At 27.6% G+C, this 13,596-nt stretch overlaps 2 protein-coding genes across 2 annotated transcripts in view; both read left to right on the top strand.

The window, feature by feature from the left end:
* The window catches only part of LOC126901562 (uncharacterized), a 57,744-nt gene extending 48,758 nt beyond the window's left edge, over positions 1-8,986 (top strand). The window contains exons 2-3 of the mRNA XM_050678109.1: positions 1,428-1,661; positions 8,728-8,986. Of these exons, the coding sequence (XP_050534066.1) occupies positions 1,428-1,661; positions 8,728-8,798 (305 nt within the window). The 3' untranslated portion in view covers positions 8,799-8,986. The remainder of the gene's footprint in view (positions 1-1,427; positions 1,662-8,727) is intronic.
* LOC126901549 (craniofacial development protein 2-like) overlaps positions 1-13,596 on the top strand; it is a 265,790-nt gene that overhangs the window by 200,046 nt on the left and 52,148 nt on the right. The window lies entirely within an intron of this gene.

The raw sequence follows: 13,596 nt of genomic DNA, 5'->3' as shown, positions 1-13,596 counted from the left end.
ATAAAATAATTTTATACGCATGTATCATACCTTGTATCATACCGTATAATACACATGTATAATACCGACTCACATCTCTAGATATTTCACATCCTTAAGAACTTCTGATTTATTAAATATTTTGGATTACTTTTTTCTTAACATAATTTTTACAATTTTGGACTATCCTAAAAGAATTTTAGTTTCAATGCGTAGCTGAGAAACTATTGGTTTTACTTTGACGTGTTTCTTTTNTTATTATTATTTTTTTTTTTGTGTCTTTCAATACTTTTTCTCTTTTCTCACTGCAAAACAGTGTGTCAGAGCGTAGAAATAGATTAAAAATGAATTTAATTGAAATGTGTAGCTGAAATCACTAAAATTGAATTAAATCCACAAACAATATTCCAGAGAACTAATTTCAATTGATTTTAGATAATTTTAGCTTCAATGCGAACCTGAGAAAGTATTAATTTTACCATGTCGTTTTTTTATTTTTTTATATCTGTTTCCACTTCTTTTTAGTTCTCTCTAGATTAAGTTTGATGAACATTATGTCAAAAGATCACAAATCGTTTCTAGTTGAAGAGATTACTCTTAAAAATTTTAAAAATTTCCCGCGTTCCTCGTTAATGGGGGAAATTTAAAAAAAAATTACAAATTTACAAATCAGTATATATTGTCATTTTTTTCACTTTTTTTCTTTAAAACTTCCATAACTTTGTCAAAAATCAACAAATCACCATAATTTATTTTTATACTAAAACCTTAGATATTTACCTTTCATTTGATATCATTTTTATTGAAAATCTAATACTTAACCTGCTCACTGAGGGGATTTAATATAGCAACTTTTTTACAAAAACTAACTTTTTTAACTTAATTTTTGAAAATGTTCCGGAAATACTGCATCCTTTAAACATATTTCAAATCATAGGTTGTGCCACTGTGCCGGGTTTCTGTTCATAGTAAAGTATATAATAAGCTTTAATTTAAGATTAAATAAAACTGTGAAAATTACTTTCTCCGTGATGAGTGATATTCTCTTTCAATTTGTGGTATTTGTAAAATGACTCTTGTAACATGTCAATTGTTCATCTGTTACAGCAACAGATGAACAATTGATCGAATAAAATATAATTATAAGACTATATTTGTTAATAATTACTTTTTTTTTATCACATTATAAAATTAAAAGTACGTCTTCCTATTTACAAAAATTAAACTTAAGTTTTTTTTATCGTTAATGAGATGAAAAAATTGATTTTACTGTATATTATTGTAAGTTTTAAACTAAATAATTTTCTCTTAACGAAAATTTAAAATTTTCAATTGTTTCTGAAAAATTTAGTATCTTACCCAAATTTAATCATTTTGTATTAAAATTAAAAGTGTTATCTAAAAATAATTATTAAAAATTGAAATTTAAAGCTTAAAATAATTTTTAGTTCCATCAAATATTGTAGAATACAACAACAGCGAAGTCAGTCCAAATGACGCTTATAATGACATTGCACAAAGCAAAATGAATTTTCCAGATGGCTTCATGAGTGCCGAAAAATTGCATGAATACATGAAAAATCACTTACCGAATATTACTAAGGGTATTACTCTTGAAAAATGTCATTTGTTAGTCCAAGAATTCGCAAAAGTAGATCAATATAAAGGACTTACACTAGATGGTAAGAGATACGTTGTCTAAATTAATAGTAATTTTATGAATCTATCCGGACTATTAATATACACCCACTCAAAAAATTAATATTTAAACACGTTTGTTATTATAATAATTTAATAAACATAACCGGGGCATATTTAAAATTCATTTTAGCTGGGGCGACTTAATTATTTTTACTATGAGAAACAGAAAAAATTTTTTCGCTAAAAGTCAAATAAACAAATAAGGTTCTTTTTAACCATATATTGTAAATATTACATTTAAAAAAAAATTTTGATAGCGCATATTTAAGGGGGTGATTGTTCTTAACGCTCTTCCTTAAATATGCAACTGTACATAAACAAGGGGCTCCGGAACTATTTTTTACATGGGGGGGAATNTAAAAAAAATTTTGATAGCGCATATTTAAGGGGATGATTGTTCTTAACGCTCTTCCTTAAATATGCAACTGTACATAAACAAGGGGCTCCGGAACTATTTTTTACATGGGGGGGAATTTAATAACTAAAACTCGATCCCATTGATTGTAACTAAATTAAAAAATCAGATTAAGATATTTTTTGGTGGATTTTAGTGATCATGTACAAGGTGATTTCTTTATCATAACCCACTCAATTACTTACATAATAACAATAATTAAAACATTTTTTTTGGATATCTTTAGCTACACATTATTCTTGAATAATTAACTATGATGTACTTTATAAGTTCATCCCTTATGTCTGGTAAGAGAGTCAACATTGTTTTTTTAAATGGAAACACATATTTTGAATTTAATAAAATCTTTGGCATTTTAATTTATTAATAAAGGCATTTGAATTTTTAGTATCACTTTATTTGTTTATTAGATATAAACATTTAAAGTTTCAAATTTTTGAGTTAATATGCATGTATTATACATAAGGGTTTACAATTACGGTAGCTAATTTGTTTTTTATGACATCGATATTAGCAGGTACACAGCATTGGTAATATCAATAACTAATAACTAATAATAATCAACTAATTCATACGCCATTTACTAATAAATTAGAATCTCAAAGATTTTATTAAATTCTAAACATTTGTTCCCATTTAAGAAAACAATTTTGACACCTTTACCATCAAGGGATGAACCTTAAAAAGTATTGTATAGTTAATAATTTAAGATAAATATGTAAAAAAAAATTAACCAAAAAAAAATGTTTAAATTATATTTATTCAGTAAGTAACTGAGTGGGTTATGATAAAAAAATCACCCTGTAAAAAAATATAATTAATAATTAATAATTAATAATACATACTATTTTAATTATATTGTTAATAAGTATTGATAATATAATAAAATATAGTTTATGATGAATTACATAATTTATATTGAATCTGTAAGCCGCAACTTTTGTACGAATCGCGATAATTTGACAACGTTGTATAATATCTATGTTGGACTTGCTGGCCCAACCCCACAAATGACATCCATAAGTCCAGACAGGTTTTACGATCGCTACTAGAGATGAGTTTTTCACGAACGAACGAATTGCATTGAACGGGTCAAAATAGTGAACGAAATAATTCAGATCGCCGAACCTTAGTGATCCGTATCCCCCAAAATACCTAATTTTTTCCCGTATAAATCACACTGAACCGATTCGATCGCCTTCCAAACATCAATGATTAAATATTTATATGTCATTTGTTTATACGACACATCAGGCACGTATTAAGAATCAATTTTCGGGGCGGTGGGTTTAAAATTTTTAATTCATAATAAATAGTTTTAATTCACATTACAAAAAAGTACATAATTAATAATTATAAAATGAAAATATTTTACAGTACTAAATATATAATAATTAAAACTTTTATTACAATGAAACTAATGAAAAAAAAAATTAAAATCATGTTAAGAACCCCTGAATATTATTTTATAATTGTGTAGAGTATATAATACATGGTCGTCCGACTGACGTCAAACACAGGAATGTGCTGACCAAGGGTTTTAGGGCAACCATGGGCAAAGGACTCCCACTGTAGGTACCCTACAGTCAGTCGTGGTTTAGTATGCGCTAGTTACACTCATTCTATATCATTCTAAATCATTCTATATCATTCTATATCATTCTATGTCATTCTATTTTATTATTCTATTCATTTGTATTAATATTAATAAATAACGTGTATTGTATTATTAATTGTGTCAATCAAATTATATATTTTAAAGTTTTATTGAAAAGTGAGCGTTTTCTTTTTCTTATTAAGTTTAATTCCTTTTACCACGTGGGCCCGCACAACAATCATAGAACTAAGTCAATCTTGCGTGGGATTTTGAAAAATGTATTGATAATTTCTTCAATATTTATTGGAATGTTTCGATGGACTAATAATAAAGCTAAACCTATTAGACGATCTTCACCGCAGGTATTCCTCAAATACGTTTTTAATCGTCTCAAAGTTGAAAATGAACGTTCTGCTGAATAAGTCGACACTGGGAGTGTTGCAAGTATTGATATTAAACACCAAATGTTTGGATAAAGGTCTTTTGACATAACGTCTAAAGTATCGATTGCTAATTTCGGTAATTCTTTATCGGGTACAGCTTTCCATTTTTCCATCCAAACCTTCAATTCTGATTCAAATGTTTCATAAGTAGGTAAAAAGCTTTTGTAAAAGTCTATGCATTTTTTAAAGTCATCACAACTTGGATCTAATTTTATAAGGAAACTTGGAATCAAGTTTTGCAAACCAGATATAATGTAATTATGTTTTATAAATCTTTCAATTAATTGACTTTTGAAGAAGTCTAAAAATGACAAAATAATTGACGTCCTATAATATTGTTCTGGCGAATCAGCTAACAGGGTATTATTACGATGTATAGAATGATTAATTACTCGTGGCATTTTAACTGTTTCATCTACCAAGCTTAATACGTTTTCTATTTCTAAAAATAATTTGTGGAATTCTACCTCACTATTTTCATGAATAGAATGAATAACTTGAACACAGTTTTTGATATATTCACAACACTCAGATATTTCTACATTTATTTTTTGTAGAGATTTACATAAAAGCAATGTTATAGCAAATAATTTTTATGTAACGTACAATGAAATTACAAATGAACTTGAGGTAATAGTTTATGAAAATTGAAATGCAAGTTGTGATGTTTCTAAATTATAATGATGTTCGAGTTCCCTTAATGTGTTTGTATTGGTAAATATAGTTCCTTAAACCGTAACAAGCTGTCATGGCGTTCAACCTAGCGGGTTTCACACATTTTTAAAAGCGTTTCATGACGTGTGCCTGGAATTAAGTTTTTAATAATTTTTTTAAGAACTTCTGACCTTATTGGAGATTTTCAAAATAATGAAATAATAGAAGTTATAGATTCAATACAATTTCTTATCTGAGGAATAGTGCACGATTTACTTATGGCGAGGTTCAACGAATGGGCGACGCAATGAACGTATAAATCTTAAGGTAATATATTACATATATTTTTTTGAACTCCATTATATATATCAATCATTGAAGAAGCTCCATCGTAACCTTGACCACTAAAAGTATGACCCGGAGCTGTCTTTCAGTCAAATAGAACTCGAGTAGTGTACACCATGAGTTTGGTAATTGTTCACGCAAATTTAAGCAGGCCACTATGCCAGAATTCATTAAAAGTCTGGGCTATGTCAAGGAATATTCCGCAACAATATTTTTTTTCTTCAAACGCGTTACTTATTACGTTTGTTACACAATGAATTTGGTCTATAGTTGAATGTTTGTTTCTAAAACCGAATTTATGATCGGGTATAAGTTTTTTTTCTTCCATTAAAGGATTATGGCGCTTTAAAAGAAGCTTTTCTAGTTTAGCTATACTGGGTAAGAGTGATATTAGCCTATATGAAGAAGGTTGCTCTGGGGGCTTGCCAGGTTTCAGCAACATGATTATTTTTCCATTGTTCTGGAATATAATGTGTACGTATTATAGCGTTGTAAATATAAGTTAGATGAATGATAGCTTTTTTTGGTAATTCTTTCAGAATACGAGGGCTGATTTCATCATAGCCCGGTGCTTTTTTAGGGTTGATGTTTATATCAATTTCATGTGCAACTTCTAATGGTTTGATGGTTGGTATTCTACTTGGTAAAGTTCTGAATTTATGTCGTTCGGTGGAAAAACATGTTCTATATAAAGTGCATATGCTTAGTCAATATCAGTACGCGCTCACATACCAACTTCTTTACGAATAGGAAGTATATAAGTCGAGATATTTTCATTTTTCTTGTAGCTTTCTATAGAGAAAAATCGCTAGAAACTGTTGTAGGTTGTCCGCTTAAATATGACTTAAATGTTTCGTTTTTAACTTCTTTGATTTTCTTACGAAGCGCTTTGCATAAGCGATTCCATTCGTTTTATTTGGTAAATGACGGGTAGTGTGCCATTTTCTTCCAGCTCTGCGTTTTTGCTGAATAGATTCTTTTATTTCTGCAGAATAGGTTGTCTCAAAAGTTTCTGGAGTAGCTTTTTTTGCTGCATTAACAATATCATTAGTTAGTTTATGTACTACTGTTTCTATGTTACTTGCTGTTTTCAACTGTACGGAAAGTGTGATAGTTTTTTCTAGGGTCATTCTGAAAAAATCCCAGTCTGTCTGTTTATTTGTGAGAAAAATGTTCCGCTTTTTTGTGACTGTTACCACTTTTTCTCAGCTCTCACCAAATGGATTTCTTTCAACGATACGTCAAAAGATCACAAATCAAATCTAATCGAAGACATTACTCTTAGAAATTGAAAAAATTTCCATCGTTTCCCGTAAATAGGGAAAACCTCCAAAGAAATTACAAATTTAAAAATTGCTAATTTTCGAAATTTTTTATATAGATGTACGATACCATTATCTTTCATTTGGTATATTTTTTTCATAAATTTAACCCTTAACCTGCCCATAAGGGGGGATTTAAAATGACATATTTTTCACAAAAAATTAATTTTTTTAACTTTAATTTTGAAAATGTTCCGGAAGGTCTGACACTTTTATATATATCTTAAATTAAAGCTAATGTAATATGCTTTATCATGAAAAAAAAAAAAATTTCGGACTTTATCTTATCTTCACGGTGAAAATGGCTACCGAATACTATTTTTGTGTGAAAATTTTCGATTTTGTATTTTCCTTTTTTAACTTTATTATGCTATAACTTTTTGAAAAATGTATGGATCAATACAATTTTTTCATTAGAAGTAGTATTTATATACATCTTTCATTCGACATACTGTTTTTTTAAATCCGACCATTTCCCTATATACGAGGGGGGTTTAAATCTAAAAAAATGCATATAGAAAGTACAACTTTTTCAACTAAACTTTTGAAAGTGTCCGGAAAGTCTGACACTTTTATATATATCTTAAATTAAAGCTAATGTAATATTTTTTATCATGAAAAAAAAAAAATTTCGGACTTTATCTTATCTTCACGGTGAAAACAGACATCAAAATTAATAAAAAAAATACGATTTTTGTAAAAAAATTCTTTTTTATATTTTTAACTTTATAATGCTATAGCTTTTTGGAAGATCTATGGATCAATATAATTCTTTTTTTTGTAGATGCATGATGTTATTACCTATCATTTGGTATAATTTTTTTATAAATCTGACTTTTTACCTGCCTACAGGGGGGGATTTAAAATGGCAACTTTTTCACAAAAATTCACTTTTTCAACTTAAATTTTGAAAGTGTTCCGGAAAGTCTGACACTTTTCTATATATATTAAATTAAAGCTAATGTTATCTACTATATTATGTAAAAAAAAATTTCAGACTTTATTTTGTCTTCAGGGTGAAATTAGCTATCAAATGCTATTATTGTGTGAAAATTCTCAATTTTATTTTTTACATTTTTAACTTTATAAAGCTCTATCTTATTGAAAAGTGTATTGATCAATATAATTTTTTTATGGGAAATACTATTTTATAATAATCCCTTTTTCATTCAGGATACTAATAAGAAAATAGCACATCATGTAGCTTTTGGAATAATCCACCAATTTTTTAAAATTAAACACTATCTAAAGATTTGCATCGAAGCGTTTTTTTTTTTATAGTGATTTAAATCACTGTCAGATATCATTATACTTGATCCAACTATGCCACGTCACCACTGTGCCGCGACCCCCCTGTGCTGGGTTTTTTTTTTAATTGATATCTGTGATACTCAATTTTATTTTTTTCAAGTACTTTTAAATTACGTCTCAACTGGTGTTCATCACCAGTCATAATTTTAATATCGCTTTTAGCAATAGTTTTTAACTGTTGCTCATGACCTATGGCTTCTTTGCGAGTTAAATTAGAAATTTAATTGTTGATATATTTAACACCACTGGTAGATATTGGAGGTAGTTTATAAATGTTTTTCTATTTCTTTTACTTGTTTTGTTGATGAACTACGTGAAGTATCTGAGCTACACCCTAATTTATCACTAATAAAATTTTTATTTTCATAATTATCATGTATGTTACTTACATGCTAATTAACTTAATGACTTAACTTAATGTAAAGAAGTACATTTTTTTAGTATATTTTTAAAAATAATATAATTTTAAAACAGTCCAATAGTGAGATGCATGATAATTTTCATGGCTAGGAAAGTTTTCTAAACCACACAGCGTAGGAAAGTTTTCTTAAACATAAGCAAGTTAAATTTAAGTTCGTCAAAGTCAACTTTTTGTTTAAAATGTATGGTAAAACTCAAAAATTAAAAAAATTCTCTATAAAATAATATATTATGTTTTTCTTTGTGACAATAGTTTTTTACGCATAAAAATTATTTACTATATTAAGAAAAAATTCAAAATATTTATTTTCATTTAAAACTCACATGGTAGACACTAGTTAATTATTATTACAAATGAAACTCGCAAACCAAAAGCTTTTCAAGTTCAAGATTCCTAAAATTTAAATGTGTTCTTATATAGTTTATATAAATTTATCACAAATGCTTTATGTCCATTACTGTAAAACTGTTATTTGTCTTAAAAAAAAATTTTAATCACATTTCAGCTAATTTATTATTATTTATTTATATTTTTTATAGAATATTATAGAGTGCATGAGGGGATTTTACTTCGGAGGTATGATACAGAAGAAAAATTAACAGAAAAGTAATTTAATTTTTGAAAAATTTGTTTACATCAATTTTTAATTCAGTGTAAATTGAATGCATTAAATAAAATATAAATTTTTAGTTTTTGTTATATTCTCTTATAATAAATGAAAAATCATGTTAAAAAATTATCATAAGTATGAGTATAATTTGTATTTAATATTTCCTAATAAAGCATTATTTCAATTCATTTTTTGAAACTTTAATTTTAATATTTTAGCTTCGATGCAAAGCTGAGAAGTTATAAATTTAACTATGATGTGTTTATTTTTATGTCGGTCACACTTTTACTCAGCTCTCACTAGACCGATTTCTTTCAACGATACGTCAGAAGATTACAAATCGTATGTAGTTGAAAGCATTTGTATTAAAAGTTGAAAAATATTTTTTCGTTCCCTGTGAATTGTAGAAATCTCAAAAAAATTACAAATTATTAATATCGTTAAATTTTATCATTTTTGAATGTCAAAACTGCCATTACTTTTTCAAAATGAGTCAAACTAATTTTAGCTTCGAAGCTGAGAAGGTATTAATTTTACCATGATGAGTTTTTTTTTTTTTTTTTTTTGACTGTTACCACTTTTTCTCAGCTCTCACCGAACCGATTTCTTTCAATGATACATCAAAAGATCATAAATCGTATCTAGTCGAAGACATTACCCTCAAAAATTGAACAATTTTCCTTCGTTTCCCGTAAAAGGGAAAACCTCCAAAAAAATTACAAATTAAAAAATCGCTAATTTACGAAATTTTTTCAATTTTTTTTGTTTAAAGTTATGGCAACTTTTTCAAAAATTAACAAATCAATATAGTTTTTTTTTTATAGATGCTTGATATCTTTACCTATCATTTGGTATATTTTTTTATAAATTTAACCCTATACCAGCCCACAGGGGGGGATTCAAAATGACAACTTTTTCACAAAAAATTATCTTAACTTTTGAAAGTGTTCCGGAAATACTGACACTTTTATATATATCTTAAATTAAAGCTAATGTAATACACTTTATTATGAAAAAAAAAAAGTGACTTCTGGGCTTGTCTTCGTGGTGACATAAATGGCTACCGAATGCTAATGATTTCGTGTGAAAATTCTTGATTTTATTTTTTACATTTTTAACTTTATAATGCTATAACTTATTGAAAAGTGTATGGATCAACACAATTTTTTTATGAGAAATAATATTTTTTAATAATCCCTTTTTCATTCAGGATACTAATAAGAAAATAGCACATCATGTAGCTTTTGGAATAATCCACCAATTTTTTATAATTAAACATTATCTAAAGATTTGCATCGAAGCGTTTTTTTTTGATAGTGATTTTAATCACTGTCAGTTATCATTATACTTGATTCAACTATGCCACGTTAGCATTGTGCCGCAACCCCCCTGTGCTGGGTTTTTTTTTATATAGAAACCTTAAGTATGTCCCTTTTATTTAATTTTTTTTTTTTAAACCTGACCCTTAACCTGTTCAGGGGACGGATTCAAGGTTAGGTTTGGGTATAAACACCACCTTGACCTTTCGTCAACTGACCGGTTTATAACCATAGGCAAGGCATGCCCTGAATATTTTGCAGAGATGGAAGACGATTACCTCGAACCCTTCTTGCAAAATTGCAGGGAAAATTTCGTCACAGCCTGCAGCTTTGAAACTGCCAAAGGCTTCAATCAGTCAAAAGGTCATCAATCGCAAAAAACAAAAAAATTCGTCATTTTTAAAGTTCTAATGATTCTCGCAAATCATAAATTTAACCACCTCCTCCCTTTAAAAAACAAATTAAATATTATGTGAATTGTTATATAAATAAAATTAAAGGTGGTGGGGGTTCAATCATCCATTATAAAATATTTTTTTATGGAATCATGTAATATTATATTATCACTTATAATATTAAAATATTATATTATGTTATCTTTTGTACATGTATGTCATATATTATAAATTCATAAAATCACCAAAACAGGGTTCCCTTATTTAAAACATAAAATAATCAATAAACAAGGCAATTAAATATGATTATTGTACAGATTCAAAGTAACGCCTATGTGTGGGTTCTCAATTAAGTCCAGCCAATCACATTTAACTATTAATTAAGATCTACAGTTTCTAAGATCACACTAAGGATCGCTACACAACCCTCATCTTCTATAAAAACCCATTTTTCCTATTAAATCAAATTTTTGGGTGATTTCAAAATACACAAAATCTGCGACACTCTATTCAAGATTCTTATTCTCTGGGACTTATTAGAATATTTTTCAACTTAAAAACAATTAGTCTTTTTTAAATTTTTTTTGGACTTAGAATATTTTATCAAATTAAACGGAATTTAGAATAATTTTAAAGTGAATTTTGTTTTGGTGAATTTTTTATTTTAAATTTATTTGTTCATTAAATAATTATGTTTTATTGTTTATTTTATTATGGAAATAATTGTCAATTACTATTTTAAGCCTCAAACATTTTTTAAAGGTTATATTTTTTTTTTATAATAAACCCGAATCAACTTTAATTATTAATTTAATGGTAAATATTCATTATGAAATAAAGGTTACAATTACTCCAAATTTAAGTTAATTTAATAATAATTTTAGTCGACTAAGTATATTGCAACTTTATACTTACTAGGTAGCTAGCCATTGAGCTTAATGTCTTTGTTCTAACGGACATCGCGCCGGCAGACAGCGCAGAGAAACTTACGAATATATTTTTTTTAGTGTTTAATTTTTGTCTTGGTGATTATTGTGCCGCATCCTTTCAAGGTGCTAGCGCCGGAACACATTGGGCCACCACAATCTGCTTTAATAAATCTTTTACACAGATATTAATATTTTTGAATCTTGTTTTGGCCAGGCCAGAGGAATATTTAAAAAGTATTAGTGTCGATCTCTCAATAAAATATACTCTCACAAAAGTATACTTGTTCAACAAAAATCAAATAAAGATATATTGTCTAGTTATATTTTTAATGAGTTATAGAGTGAGTAGAAACTCTTGCATATAATAAAATAGCCTTAGATTTTGTGTAACGGTTTCGTATTATTAATAATTAAACGTTCTTTTTCTTCTGAACGGTCGTATTAACTGTATACCGTGTAATGTGCAGCGTGCGAGGCACAGTGAGAACTCATAATTAATATTGGATTGTTTGAAATAAGCATTACATTACGTGGGATGCGAGGAAAGTACAAATTTAAATTTCCGCTTCTAAATCATAAGCATTCTACTGCGTAATAAACCATTAGGATAGGTAATAAAGTTTTGTAGGATAATTTACATCATTTATTCAATATTGTTCAACCCTGAGATCAGTTTAATATTTTGTCACAACGTTTGTGTACATTTTTATTTATTTGACCATTACCCTCATGTATTTAAACTACTTTTATTCACCCCTCTAAATTCTTCTGTATTCATATCATTATATTCTTTGAATCCTTACATATTTTGCCACATTTAAACATGTGTTATTCCACCATTTATTATATTGTCTAATTTTTTTATTTTTATTAGGCCATATAACACTACATTATATCTTTACTCTGATTAAGAATCAGCCCTCAAATTTTCTTTTGGTACAATATAAGCATCCGCACACATACAATATCATCACCATTTTTACCCTTCATTATTCATTTCATTCAAACCTATATCTTATTATTGGTACTATCATACTATTTTCCAACAACCTAACTACTTAGCCCTATTTCTTTTTGGTTTATTACAATCAAATTAAATTTAATTAAAAATGATAAGACAGCATTAAGAATGATTTCAAAGGTCTGTCCCTTTTAATTGTACAGGCTTATGAAAGCAACGTTGCCAGTTTGATAATGAACTTATATCTAACCCGCGGGATACAAAAGAACGCAACTGAGTAACTATTGGGTATGATGGGATTTCTTCTATCTTATCATTTGCCCGCCAAGCGTTCCCTAATACAGTCTATTAACTGTACTATACCTTTTTAATACTTTGCTTAACTGTTTATTTTAATTTGTCGCTCTTACTTCATGACTCAATTGGCTTCATTAATCATTTTCTCAAATAGCTGCCCATCGAATTAAAAAATAATCATTGAATTTGTCGTAAATCTGTAGTTTTCAATTTATTGCTCTAATGTATTAGTGTTTGGGTATGACTATTTTTATCATTAAATATTATTTCTCGACAGCATTCTTTTACCCGTCAGCTATAAATACTTACTAAGTTCCGAAGTACTGGCCTAAGAGTTGTTATCGACCAATCATTTTCTTAATTAGATTATTTTCTATTTTATAAGTTCAATGTATAAAATTAAAAAAAAAAATAAACTTAAGAAAAATAAAAGGATGAAACTAAAAATTATTTTACCACTTACAAAAGGTACTAACTTAAAATTCCAAAAAAAAAAAAAACATTTTCAAAATTAGTGGACAATGATAAATAAATTACTCTGCTTATACTAATATAATACCCTAAAGCTATTTAAAGCTATTTTTTATAATTTCACATATTTTTATTGAAAAATTTTATACATTTATTAAGATTCAAATTTTGTAAAAAATAATAAATAATAAATAATTTTTTAATTTTCATTTAAAAGTTAAACAACATTTATGGGGTGCATAACCCATTTTAAGCAGCTTCTGCAATTTAAAGGTGTATATATGAGGCGTAGATAATTTATGGAAAGAGAGGTGGGATAAAAACATAAACCCCCTTTCCAATATTTTAAATTTAATTTGATTGTAATAAACCAAAAAGAAATAGGGCTAAGTAGTTAGGTTGTTGGAAAATAGTATGATAGTACCA

The sequence above is a fragment of the Daktulosphaira vitifoliae genome, unplaced genomic scaffold (genome assembly GCF_025091365.1).
Source record: "Daktulosphaira vitifoliae isolate Bord-2020 unplaced genomic scaffold, ASM2509136v1 Scaffold_3, whole genome shotgun sequence".
Classification (NCBI taxonomy): Eukaryota; Metazoa; Arthropoda; class Insecta; order Hemiptera; family Phylloxeridae; genus Daktulosphaira; species Daktulosphaira vitifoliae.
The sequence above is the reverse complement of the archived record's forward strand: the minus strand, read 5'-3'. Positions and strand labels throughout refer to the sequence as shown.